A 12,670-nucleotide genomic window follows, 5' to 3' on the forward strand; every position below is an offset into this window, starting at 1 on the left:
TCTAAACATGTATCTGGTGAATAAGTCGTCGAGATTCACACGGAAAAGTTTGAAAGCGTAGAAAAGTCTCGATGCATATGAATACTTTGTTGCTGGATCTGTTCTCATCAGGAACAAATCCCACATAGTAACGGTTTTGACGGCTTGTGAACGCAGAAGTGTGTTCGGCTGCACGTTAACCTTTCCCGGAATCCATCGATCTTTTCAGCTAGTATTCAATACAAATACCAATATTTAAATAAATGACCCCTGGTTTTACACAAACTCACATTTATTAACTATGATTGAAAAAAATGTGACGGTTGACGGCTCGTGAACGTGGAAGTGTGTTCGGTGAAACGATAACCTTTTCCAGAATCCATTGATCTTTTAGCTAGTATTCAATACAAATATCAATATTTAAATAAATTACCCTTGGTTTTACGCAAACTCACATTCATTAACTATGATTGAAAAAAAAAAAAGAGGACGGAGTCGTCTCCACGGAACGTACACGGAAGCGATTGCGGCTACACTTCACCTCCGTAAACCTCTGCGACAGACAGACGCATTGTTGTCAAATGAGCCAATTTGGCATTATAAATACTTTTTGGTAATTTGAGATTGAGAAGAATAATTCCTACCTGAAATGAAGGAATCGCTACACAGGCGTGTGTTTATTTTGGTTGGGCACTATCCATGATGTTTAATTGCCCAAATCCATTAATATTTTATGCTTTTCAGCTGGTATTCCATAGAACAGTGATTCCCAAACTGTGTGCTGGGGTACATTTGTGTGCCCTGAGCGCTCTCCAGGTGTGCCGTGGGAAGTTATCCAACTTTATGTAATTGCTAAAAAAAAATTATTTCCAATAAATAATGTATCTTTATTCATCTATTTATGCCAGTGAGGCACAATGACAGACAGAACAAAAAAATCATCTTCTATTAGATGGCAGGAAGTACATACAGTAATTAATCTATACATTTTTGGTGATGTTAATTTTTGTTGGTGTGCCGTGGGATTTTTCAGTTGTAAAATATGTGCCTTGGCTCTATAAAGGTTGGAAATCACTGCCATAGAATGATCTCTTTGAATAGCTGTCTCGTGTTGATGTGACAACTAACAGCACAACAGGTCTCGGGTATTGTAAATATTTCAATGTCAATGTTTCGCACAATGTCGACCAGCTCCGTTTGACCGGCAATATGGCGCCGTAAAAATGGTGACGTCACGCGGACGATCTTCACGCTTCATAAAATGATACTATATATTTTTGTCATTGTTGTTATTACTGCGAAATACTACAGTGCTATAATCATATTGCTATGTTAGGGGTCGGTTGCTGCGATTGAAATAAAAGGTTAAATACACGCACACAAAACGTATCTCGGGATATCGGACATCCGGGTGTTTTAGTGTATGCGGAAGTAGAATGCCCGAAGATGCACACGCAATTTAACGAAAGCCAGACGGGACTACCGATAAGTTGAAAGTTGACGATCGAGCGGGAGGGGCGTTCTGGTCGCCCTTTCCAGCTGACGACTGGGACACGCTCCATGCTCACTTCAGGAGAGTCTCCGTCCTTCCACTTTTAATGGTGCTCTCGGAACACTCGTCCTGTCTGTTGTCACCGTTCCACGTTTTTAATCCCAGACTGGCTCATGGCAGGGATGGAATGTCGCGTTTTGTCCATTCAGAGTCACGTTGTCCGAGGATATGTTGGAAATAAATCGGCAACATTCCCACTACAGGTAGATCATGTCGCTTCTTGCATTCAGTGCTTGTAGCCTTGCAGCTAACATTAACTCCAAACGTGTCTTCCTGGTTTACTCGTTTAATTTTTTCCATCGTCGTTTTGTATTATATTTCATTTTATACTCATGTGTAGCAAACTGTAGATAATATTAATATTGGAAGGACACCAAGAACAATTTCGAAAATGGGCACGTGAATGCAACATACGTTTTACCGTGGTGTTGCGTTCATTGTACCTGAACTATGTTAGTGTCTGTGCGTAACTCTGGCAGGTATGAATGGCATCATTATTATGTATTTTTTTTTTTTTTTTGTCACCCTAACCTTTTCCCTTAGTAAATATGGTTCAAACTAGCGGAGTGGACGAGAAAAATAACATTATTTAACTAACTAACTAATTAACATAAGTTGAATCTGTGAATCAACTTAAATCAACTTTTAAAAAAATAATTTATTTGACCTTTCTCTTTTCTCAGGTTCTGGGCTTTGAAGTGGATTCCATCAACTCCGTGCAGTTCTCCAATCACACAGGTCGACTTGTGCTTTTGAGGACATTGTACGGTGTAGATTTCAAAACATTAAAACGTGGCCATGTACAGATTGCTTTAAGTACCTTTCCTTCCTCAACTATGCAGGCAAATATAGATTGAATTTAAGAAAGTCAGATTCACCATTTGTCTTAATTCAAGGTTGAAGGTTATGCCGTCAATTCTTCAAATTAACACATACCGAGGATGAAATTATAGTACTCGAGGGCCTGCGGTGAAGTGATAACAAAATGTAAAAAATGAAAAGGTACATAGAGTATAAAAAAAACGTTAATTGAATCTGCAACTGTCAAAGATCAGGTGATGTGTATTATTGTGTAGATCAATGTGTGATCAAGTGTATACGTTGAGTTAATGACTGTCCTCTGCTTTTGTACTTTGCCTCCTTTGTTGGACAAAAAGATAAGGTTAACCACCACACAGTTTCATCTTAAGTAGGTAGATGTTCATAGATGATTAATGTTGCCTACCACATGTTTTTTACTTGCACCGAGTCAGTTATACATACATGCAACTGGCTATACAGGACTATATACAGTTTGTAGTGTACTAGCACACCTGATGCATGTGTTTATAAACGTGTAATAACACCGTCAAGCATAAATTCGTATCATGTTGATAGTTCACTGGTTAGTAACAAAGACAAAGGTGTAATGATGTTGGGACTCGGGATTTTTAATATTCTAAGGAAGGAATCACTAACAGTTTAACACATCCTTTACTTCATCTTGGTTAGCCTGTTAATAATTTAGCACTGTAAATTTGCATTTAGTAAAACTTACTTCTTGAAGAAAAAACATTGACAAGGTTTCTTTCACCATCATCTTTCAAATGACGTTTACTAATGCAATACTACAATAAAAAAAAAAAAAAGAAACTTTGGGGAGGCAGCATGATGGGTGAGTGGTTAGGACATTTGCATCGCATTTCTTAGATCCGCAGCTAAAATCTCAACCCTGGCCTTCCTGTTTGGAGTTGCCCTCTTAATCTGGTTCTTGTGTGGGTTTTCTCCAGATACTCTCGACTTCCTCCAATTCAAAAACGCGCATGTTTTGGTCCATTGAAGCCTCGGAACCAGCTCCGACCCAAAGTCAGCTAGGATAGCCTCTTGTTCACCTTCAGCCGTAATGAGGATAAGTGGTACAGGTATAGAACATGGCTGGATTGTTGAAACCGTAGTTCCTAAAGTGGTGCAAGAAAGAATTATATTAGATCTGGGCTTTATAAACCAAAGCATGTGAAGAATGCGAATCCCCACACCGTGGGAGACATTTTTTAAAGCAGCCTCTAAATAAATAAACCGCAAATTCTCCTCTACAGTTAAGACTGGATCACTCAAGCAAAAGTACAGTTCTGTAATTTGACCATAATGTAAACATGTCCGGTGCCAGGTCTGCAAGTATTTTCTCCCCTGCAAAAGCTTTCTCGCCGCAGGAGGTGCGCTCTGCCGGCTCCGGGTCAGCGGAGGGGCCCGTGTTGAACTCGCTGCGCCTTTTGCGTGTTTGTGTGTCTTTTTCATTTGCAGTCCGAACAGCTGTGGGGGTTTGTTGTGGGTTCACGCCGAAGGGGCACCGAAAAAGGGGAAAAACTGGCAGCCTGATAAAGACACCCTCTTTATTCAGTGTAGAGGCCCTGTTTGGGAAGGAGAATGCATCACATTGAGTCACGTATCAAGACAGAAAAGGGGGGTGGCGGAGTATGGCCAAGCCAATGTTACATTTTAATTGGGAAATCTCATTTTAAAACACTACTATCGTGATTTACGGCTTATAAGCCGCAACTTTTTTCACACGCTTTCAACCCTGCGGTTTATGCGGTGATGCGGCTAATTTGTGAATTTTTCTGACGGCTGCAAGGGGGCACGCTAGCGGAAAAGGTAAGAGTGAGATGGGTGGAATATATGTGCCGAGGAAGGGACTTTTACCGGTCTGGCCCTAATGGCGCTGCGCTGGCGTGTTACTGTCGTGTCTCAGTGATTTTTACCACTATGTTGTTTTTTTTAAACCAGCCCTGTTAGCTCAGCGCTAGCATTAGCATGGCGCTAGCTTTAGTGTTAAACTGTGTACCATTTCTCTCTGTAAATATCTCATGTTTCAATGTGGGCACTTGCGCCTTTTACACAGCTGCGGCGTATGTATGTACGAAATTGTATTTCCTTTCCAAATGTACTGGGTGAGGCTTATAACCAGGTTAGGTTTAAGCCGCGAATTACGGTTATAAAATTTTGGTTTCTTGCAGGCTACGCCCACTGGAAGGGTCAAGTATTGAAAGCCGACGAGCTCAACGTGCTATATGAGGGCATCAAGCTCAACAAGGTGAACCACTATGACTACATCCTCACTGGTGAGTTTCAGGAGGGTTAATATCGTTTCACACAATTGTGGTTCTCTTTCAAGCTCTGAGAAACACAATTTCTCAGTTTCCATAAGAGCAATTGGAAGTTCACGTTTCGCTTACGGCAAATGTTTGGTTTGCGCTTCCCCAAGGGTACAGCAGGGACACGTCCTTCCTCATGACCGTGGTCGACATCATTCAAGAGTTGAAGGCGGCCAATCCCAGTTTGGTATATGGTGAGTGCGGTAGTGCGGTAGATTCACTTCAAAATTGGAGTGACCCGAGTATAGAACGAAGTCAGTCATGCGGTTGTTTGTTTTTCAACAGTTTGTGACCCTGTGATGGGAGACCACGGTGCTATGGTGAGCATTTTTTTGAGAACTTTTCTCTTTCTTTTGCAGTTACCTCCACTCAAGACTTGAATTCATAAGGAAACTCGTGTCACTTATAAGAATATTAATATAAAATGGTATCTTGTAAACTTTTATTGAATCGGCCTTATTCTTTTCAGATTTAATGTCATTCAAATGGTGGTTTAAAAGTTCTCATCGTAATAATGGGACTTAATACAGATTAGAGAGAGAACCGTTTTGAAATGTCATATTACAATTATTATGAGTGACCAAAATTATTGTATCACTGTTATAAGTACCGTAATTTCCGGCCTACAGGCCGCGACTTTTTTCACCTGCTTTCAACCCTGGGGTTTATGCGGTGATGCCGCGCTAGCGTTAGCATGGCGCTAGTGTTAGCGTGGCGCCAGCGTTAGCGGCATGCTAGTGTTAGCCCACTTGGTTAAACTGTAAGCCTCAGTACACAGAAAGAGTTTAAATTCTTTCTGGGTACCAAGGCTTATAACGAAGTGCATTCTGTAGGCTGGGAATTACGGTATTAGCACCGTATTAGTCAAATAAATCTTCACAATTGTACACAATAGCTACCAAAAACAATCTCCAGGCATGTAAAATTCTAGAAAAATTGACTTAAAATGGCTAAGAACAAATTATGAGAATATCTGGTGGTTAATGGGTTATACATTGTGGATATCTTCATCCGGGCATTTGTAGTTTGTTCATACTCAGAAAAAGCGACAATGTCACCTAAAAAAAACCCATAAATAATCTTTAATTTGGTACCTTTTTCAGTATGTCCCAGAAGAACTTCTGCCAGTCTACCGGGACAAAGTAGTACCTTTGGCCGACATCCTTACCCCCAACCAGTTTGAAGCAGAGTGAGTGACTTTTTTTTTTTTTAATTAATACACAGGTGGAGAAAGAAATGACTGTTAGGGCATGGCAAAATATGACAGTAAATATTTGTAAATCATACAGATGAGGTGGCTAAAGATGCCTTTCTTTAACAGATTATTAACCGGGAGAAAAATCGTCACAACAGACGATGCTCTTGAGGCGAGTGGCTTTTTTAACGGGATTTCATTTAATTTCAAACAAAACAATTCAAAATTGTGAGCAAATTGTGTTCTCTGTGCGCACCAGGCAATGAAGCAGCTGCACAAAATGGGTCCAAAAACAGTCGTACTCACAAGTACCGACTTGCCTTCGAGTCAAGGAGACCAGTACCTGGTGGCCCTCGGGAGCCAAAAAACAGGTAAAGTATTAAACCACCTTCTGCTGTATGCACAGGACAGGAGCATTTGGGATTCAATCTTTTATACCCTTTGTCGGGGGTGAAGATAGAAACCAACTTTTAATACGTTTGTATAATACAGTACTGTAATTCTCTGCCTACAGAGCGCACACGGTTATAAGCTTCACCCAGTACATTTGTAAAGGAAATACCATTTGGTACATACATATGCCGCAGCTGTGTAAAAGCCGCAAGTGCCCACAATGAAACATGAGATATTTACAAAGAAAGACGCTACACAGAGTTTAATGCTAACACCGCCACGCTAGCGCCGCGCTAACAGGACCGATAAAAAAAAAACAAAAAAAAACATAACGGTAAAAATCGTTGAGACACGGCAGTAACACGCTAATGCAGCGCTAACAGGACCGGACCGGTAAAAGTCACTTCCTCGGCACATGTATTCCACCGGTCTCACTCTTACCTTTTCCGCTCTAGTGGCCCCTTGCAGGCGTTAGGAAAAAAATGCACAGATTCGCCGCATCACCGCATAAAACGCAGGGTTGAACGCGTGTGAAAAAAGTCTCGGGTTATAGGCCGGAACTTACGCTAATAATAATAATGAGAAATAATTTCTTTCATTAGAAAAGAGCTTTGTGGAGCACTCCTTGTCCATCTGTTTGGTAACTGGGATGCTATTAACATTACAAAACTAAGGAATATATTTACAGGGTTTTTTTTCTCAATTTTTAATTGTGGTTGGACTGTCCTACTGACTGAAAGGGCGGCCAGGACTACTTTATTTATTTACTTATTTTTTTTTGTTCGTACTCCCTGTAACTTTTCCAATCTGGGGCAAGGACAAAAGCTTGTTTTTGTGTAATCTTAACAAACAAAACTGCAATCAAACAATGTTCAAATAATCATCACACCCTACCTGATATGTAGTAAAACCAGATGGGACAATGAGCATTGTGAAGATCCGCATGGACATTCCCAAGATGGATGCCGTGTTCGTGGGGACGGGGGACCTGTTTGCCGCCTTGTTGCTTGCCTGGACTCACCATCACCCCAAAGACCTGAAGGTCGGCACGTGCGCCTCTGTAACGCTCGGCGTCCTTTAATAGCCGCTCCAATCTTTAACCGACCACTAGGCGTTAACAAGCCTTTCTGTTTTTGTGGAAGTAGATTAGTGCCACCGGGATTTCAATTTGAAATGTCAGCAATCACATTTTCAATAGTTGTATTTCTGTGTAACTTTTCAATGTCAACAATTCAACCGGCTACAATTCGCTGTCTAAAATTCACCGTCTGTGCCACCAGGCAGGGTTTCTTCAGGTCAGGACCGAGCATTCAGCCAATCCAGTGACGCTTTCTTGGTGTGTGACGTCACGTGACTAAGAAAGCGTAACTGTGGTTGGCTGGGTGTTCTGCCTGGTGGCACAGACGGTGAATTTTAGACCGCGAATTGTAGCCGCGTGAATTTCAGACAGTGAATTGTAGCAACTATTGAAAATGTGATGACTTAACATTTGAAATTCAAATCCTGTTGTCTGCGGCATTTCAAATTCAAATCCTGGTGGCACTAATCTACTTCCATATGTTTTTCCCCACAGGCCGCCTGTGAAAAGACCGTTTCGGTCATGCACCACGTCATTAAGCGGACCATTACTTATGCTAACGGTATTTAGTTTTTATACAAATTACTGGCTTTGTCATATAATTAATTGCCACCCTTGTTTTTACTGATTTGACGAAATCTCTACTGTCATCTAAGGAGGAGGAGAAGAAACAAAATCAATCCAGTATTTTTGACGTCAATTTGATCAACTGCTCTGCGATGTTTCAGAAAAAGCCGGGCCGGGGAAAAGGCCCAGCCCCGCACAGCTGGAGATGAGAATGGTTCAGAGCAAAAGCGACATCGAGAATCCTGACATCGTTGTGGAAGCTAAAATCTTACAAAAGTCTTAGAAATGAGAATGGTAACATTTAAGGCACAGGTGTCAAACTCAAGGCCCGGGGGCCAGATCTGGCCCGCCACATAATTTTATGTGGCCCGCGGAGACAAGTCGTGTGTATCAACTTCCATGATTTTTTTTTTTTTTTTCAAGTCCGTACCAAAATTTCAAATTGCCATATCATAAATGATAACATTGCGCTATCACAAGCATTTTTGTGTTGCCAAACAACAATGGGTTGTTTTCACTGACGTCACATTTTTTGCTGAGCCACTGCGCACCGCAATTTAACCTCCCTCCCCTACGCGTACCCAGTGTGGAAATCAACGAAATACTCTCGGTTACTGTGTTTTTTGTGTTTCACGGGCATCTCGGGACTCAAGTACACGAAAGGATTTGCTAACCACCAGAGAGCGTTCTTCTGACTTTTTTTCGACAACTCTCGCCAATTTGTTGAAGCTTTTTCCCGAGTTGCTATTCGGCACGCTCTTCAATGCCTCGCGACAAAGAGGCTCGCGGTCCAGGATACAAGTCCGAATTCGAAAGCGGGCACATCGTCTAACGCGTCTGACGAAAGACTTTGGACGTTCTGCGGCTCTGCGCTTTGTGGACGATGGCCCGACACTTCTATCCCGCTGCCCGGTCTCGACCTCCATCGTGCTGACGTGTCGCCGAGCTAAGCTAACTAGCTTAATCGATAATCTTTTCAGAAGGGCAACATTACAGTTAAGATCGTTTTTTTGTTCGTTACTTGAAAGATTCGAGAATTTTGTGAATTACTGGATTTGTTTATTCTTTTGTCTTTCTGCCATTGTCATCAAATTTTAAACAAACAAACATTTCGCTTAGCTTGTGGTGAACTACTGTACAGGTTTTACTTTTTGAAAAAAAAATGGAATAAATGGAGTTTGCCTCGATATTAAAAAAAATAATATCCACCTTTTGTTTTCCGTGTTAGCATGGAGGTAAGTGCTCTTCCTTCGTGATTTCTGTCACATAGAGTAAAAAGATCAAGGCGCCTTTTCCGAAACATCACCAAGACCCCAATTTTTGTTAGCTACAAGAACCTAACTATAAAAAAATGAGACTGAACTAACCGTTTATGAAGTGTCTTGAAGAGACAAGTGTCTGATCCCGCTGCTCCTCCGTCGTGATTGTCTTTACGATAGATTGCATTTTTTCCACAACAGTCTCTTTTCACTGAGAATTCGTGCTTCATCACCTAGATTAGTGATAATTTTAGCCGTTTTGTAATACCGAACATCTTTGTTCACCCCAGCTCTGTTTGAGCAACCCACGGCATCGCAAATCGGCATCCTCAAGTTCCAAGTAACGCGCTCAGGGAAATAAAATGGCTGCCGTGAGCTATTTGCCCGAGGTAGGACTACGGGTGACGTCACGTGAAAACAACCCAAACTTGGAAAAACCCATTACGCTTGATTTCTGATTCCAGAACCAGTTCATAAATTTCATGTGTAAATATGATGAGGCGGTTAAAGATTTTTATCGTTTCACAGCCTTGACGGCCCTTTTGAGGAGAAACGGCAAGTACAATGCGGCCCGCGACAAAAATGAGTTTGACACCCCTAATTTAAGGAATGTTAAACATCTGAATGGGACAAGCAGGATTTTGCAACCCATGTTGTGCGTTCTCTCCCTTCCAGAATCCCTGAAGATGTTCAACTTGGTACGGTCCTTCCTCACAATCCGTGGGGGACGCCGGAATCACTGCCATCGATTCTCTACTATGGCTTTTGTAAATACAACCTTCCTTTGCGTAATTTTAAAGATTAGCAATAGATCTTATTTTTTAGAGACACTTTACCTGACCACTAAATGTACTATATAGGTCCTTTTAGAAACAACACAGCGAGCAAACACACTCGTGAACAGTTGCATGCTTGTCCATGCCTCTGTAGTTAGTACTAAACTCATCACAAAAGGTGCGTTGTTCGCTCTGCATTAAAACTTCAAAACTTGACAAAATTATGAAGAAGTGGGCGTTATAACTGTAAAACTGTAACCCTTCTTGCTGGGTCATGTAGTAACGTAATGTCTTTGGGAGTCACTTGTGATTATAACAAATATAAATTATGAAGGTGTACAATGTGGTTAGAGTAAAAATGTGAATGATGGCGGCTCACGCGTTAAGTTTTGAAGCATAAAGTGTTCAAACCTGCTGGTCCATATACCTTTATGGGTGCATTTTATTTCCAATTGTTTTGTTTTAGGATTATAGCCTCCGCCGGTGTGTAAAACTCCCGTCGCTCTTATAATCCAGCCTTTTCATTTTTGGGACGCTGTCTCAAAGTGGTACACGTGTAACGCCTTAGATACGTATTCTAAAGCTGATTTCAGTATAGTTTTCTGTTTAAAAAAAAAATTTACATATAATATTCCATGGTGAAAAAGTAAAAACAGTATCACACATTTGTGTACATTTATGCAGAAAATAATGTAAACATGGCATGGTGGTGCAGCTGCTAAAGCGTTGGCCTCACAGTTCTGAGGTCCCGGGTTCATGTGTGGAGTTTACACATTCTCCCGTGCCTGCGTGAGTTTTCTCCGGACACTCCGGTTTCCACCCACATCCCAAAAACATGCAACCTTAATTGGACACTCTAAATTGCCCGTAGGTGTGATTGTGAGTGCGACTGTCTCTATGTGCCCTGTGATTGGCTGGCAACCAGTTCAAGGTGTACCCCGCCTCCTGCTCGTTGACAGCTGGGATAGGCTCCAGCACTCCCGTGACCCTCGTGAGGATAAGCGGCTAAGAAAATGGATGGACGGTACAACAGTCATACTTAAGATTCACATGTCCCTGATTTCTACTGGTCATCCTTGAGATGGTTCTACAACTGCCAAGATAATAAAGGAGTCAGCCTGTGAATGTCCTTGAGTGACCCGGCCAGGGCCCAGACTTAAATCCAATCGAACATCTCTTGAATGATTGGAAAAATGACCGTCCACCGAAACTTCACATACTACCTGAATTACCTCGGGTGTATCTGCACAATAGAATGGAAGAAAATGCCCCAAAACGGGTTTGCCAAGAAGGCACAAAGCTGCCTCAACAAAATATGAAGCAAAGGGTGTGAACACTTATTCAACTGCCAGGAAAGATTTTACTTTGTCATCATGGGATATGTCAAATCAGCTTTAGAATTAGTTTGTAACAGAAAAATGTGGGAAATACTTTGTAGTGGAACTGTATTTCAATCCTGTTTTAAAGCATCTTTAATGGAAGTACTTGCACAAATAATCTTTAATACAGAGTATTTCTTGTACAGATGATCGCCATTTTGCTTATTGTCATATCTCCATACCACTCTGTAGCCTTTAAACATTTAAAAAACTAAACAGCTTGGGAATGTTTTTTTTTTTTTTGGGGGGGGGGGGGGCAACTCCACACAAATAATGTTTTTTTAGGCCAAAACATTGTGCTGCTGCTCTCACATGGAGCAAATGAAAAGACAAACGTAATAAAAACAATGTAATCTAATAATATTTCTCATGCGTGAAATATTTCTTTTTAGATTTGGCACTGAGTTTACTCGTCTCTACTAGCTCACATGTTTGTGTGTGTTACCTTGTGTGTCTGTATGAAAAATTTCCAAATAAATGCAAGCTATATTAATCAGGAACATAGACCAACATATTTTGGGTGAAATGTTTACAAATGGCAGTATGGTGGGATCAGCTGGTAAAGCGATGGCCTCACAGTTCTGAGGACCTGGGTTTGATCCTGGCCCCACCTGTGTGGAGTTTGCATGTTCTCCCCTGTGCCTGCGTGGGTTTTCTCCGGGCACTCCGGTTTCCTCCCACATCCCAAAAACGCGCAACATTAATTGGACACTCTAAATTGCCCCTAGGTGTGATTGTGAGTGCGACTGTTTGCCTCTATGTGCCCTGCGATTGGCTGGCGACCAGTTCAGGGTGTACAGGATAAGCGGCAAAATAAAATGGATGGAATGTTCACATTTTTTTAAAAGGAGGGGTATTTAAAATGTCATTATTGTCCAAGCCACTTATCCTCACAAGGGTTGCGGGAAAGCTGGAGCCTATTCCAGCTAGCTTTGGGCGAAAGGCGGACTACACCCAGAACTGGTCGCCAGTCAGTCGGAGGGCAGATATCGACACCATCACTGAGAGGGAATCAATCCCACGCTGCCTGCACCAAAGGCAGGCGTGTGTACTACTACACCATCAGTGACCTTATCCTCACGAGGGTCGCGTGAAGTGCTGGAGCCTATAGCTGTCAATGGGCAGGAGGCGGGTACACCCTGAACTGGTTGCCAGCCAATCATAGGGCACATAGAGACAAACAGTTGCTCTCACAATAAGACCAAGGGGCAATTTAGTGTCCAAGTGATGTTCCGTGTTTTTGGGGTGTGGGAGGAAACCGTAGTGCCCGGAGGAAACCCACGCAGGCAGGGCCGGGATCGAACCCGGGTCCTCAAAAGTGTGCTTTACCAGCTGATCCACCGTGTCACCGTATTTAAAAT

The 12,670-nt window shown here is 41.9% G+C and overlaps 1 protein-coding gene across 1 annotated transcript; it reads left to right on the forward strand.

The window, feature by feature from the left end:
- The first annotated feature begins 1,390 nt into the window (after positions 1–1,390).
- Positions 1,391–11,702, forward strand: LOC133512567 (pyridoxal kinase-like). The gene is made up of 12 exons (XM_061842316.1): positions 1,391–1,734; positions 2,215–2,269; positions 4,525–4,629; positions 4,773–4,856; positions 4,948–4,982; positions 5,766–5,851; positions 5,984–6,029; positions 6,117–6,228; positions 7,156–7,292; positions 7,824–7,890; positions 8,057–8,189; positions 9,830–11,702. Exons 1-11 carry the CDS (start codon positions 1,645–1,647, stop codon positions 8,176–8,178), a joined length of 939 nt encoding a protein of 312 aa, XP_061698300.1. The 5' UTR covers positions 1,391–1,644; the 3' UTR covers positions 8,179–8,189; positions 9,830–11,702.
- The last annotated feature ends 968 nt before the right edge of the window (positions 11,703–12,670 follow it).

This window comes from Syngnathoides biaculeatus, chromosome 14 (genome assembly GCF_019802595.1).
Source record: "Syngnathoides biaculeatus isolate LvHL_M chromosome 14, ASM1980259v1, whole genome shotgun sequence".
NCBI lineage: Eukaryota > Metazoa > Chordata > Actinopteri > Syngnathiformes > Syngnathidae > Syngnathoides > Syngnathoides biaculeatus.

Coding starts and splice junctions, on each gene's coding strand:
- LOC133512567 (XM_061842316.1), top strand. CDS start 1,645: ATGGCAGGGATGGAATGTCGCGTTTTGTCCATTCAGAGTCACGTTGTC. Junction 4,983..5,765: donor TGGGAGACCACGGTGCTATG/GTGAGCATTTTT, acceptor TACCTTTTTCAG/TATGTCCCAGAAGAACTTCT. Junction 7,293..7,823: donor ATCACCCCAAAGACCTGAAG/GTCGGCACGTGC, acceptor TTTTCCCCACAG/GCCGCCTGTGAAAAGACCGT.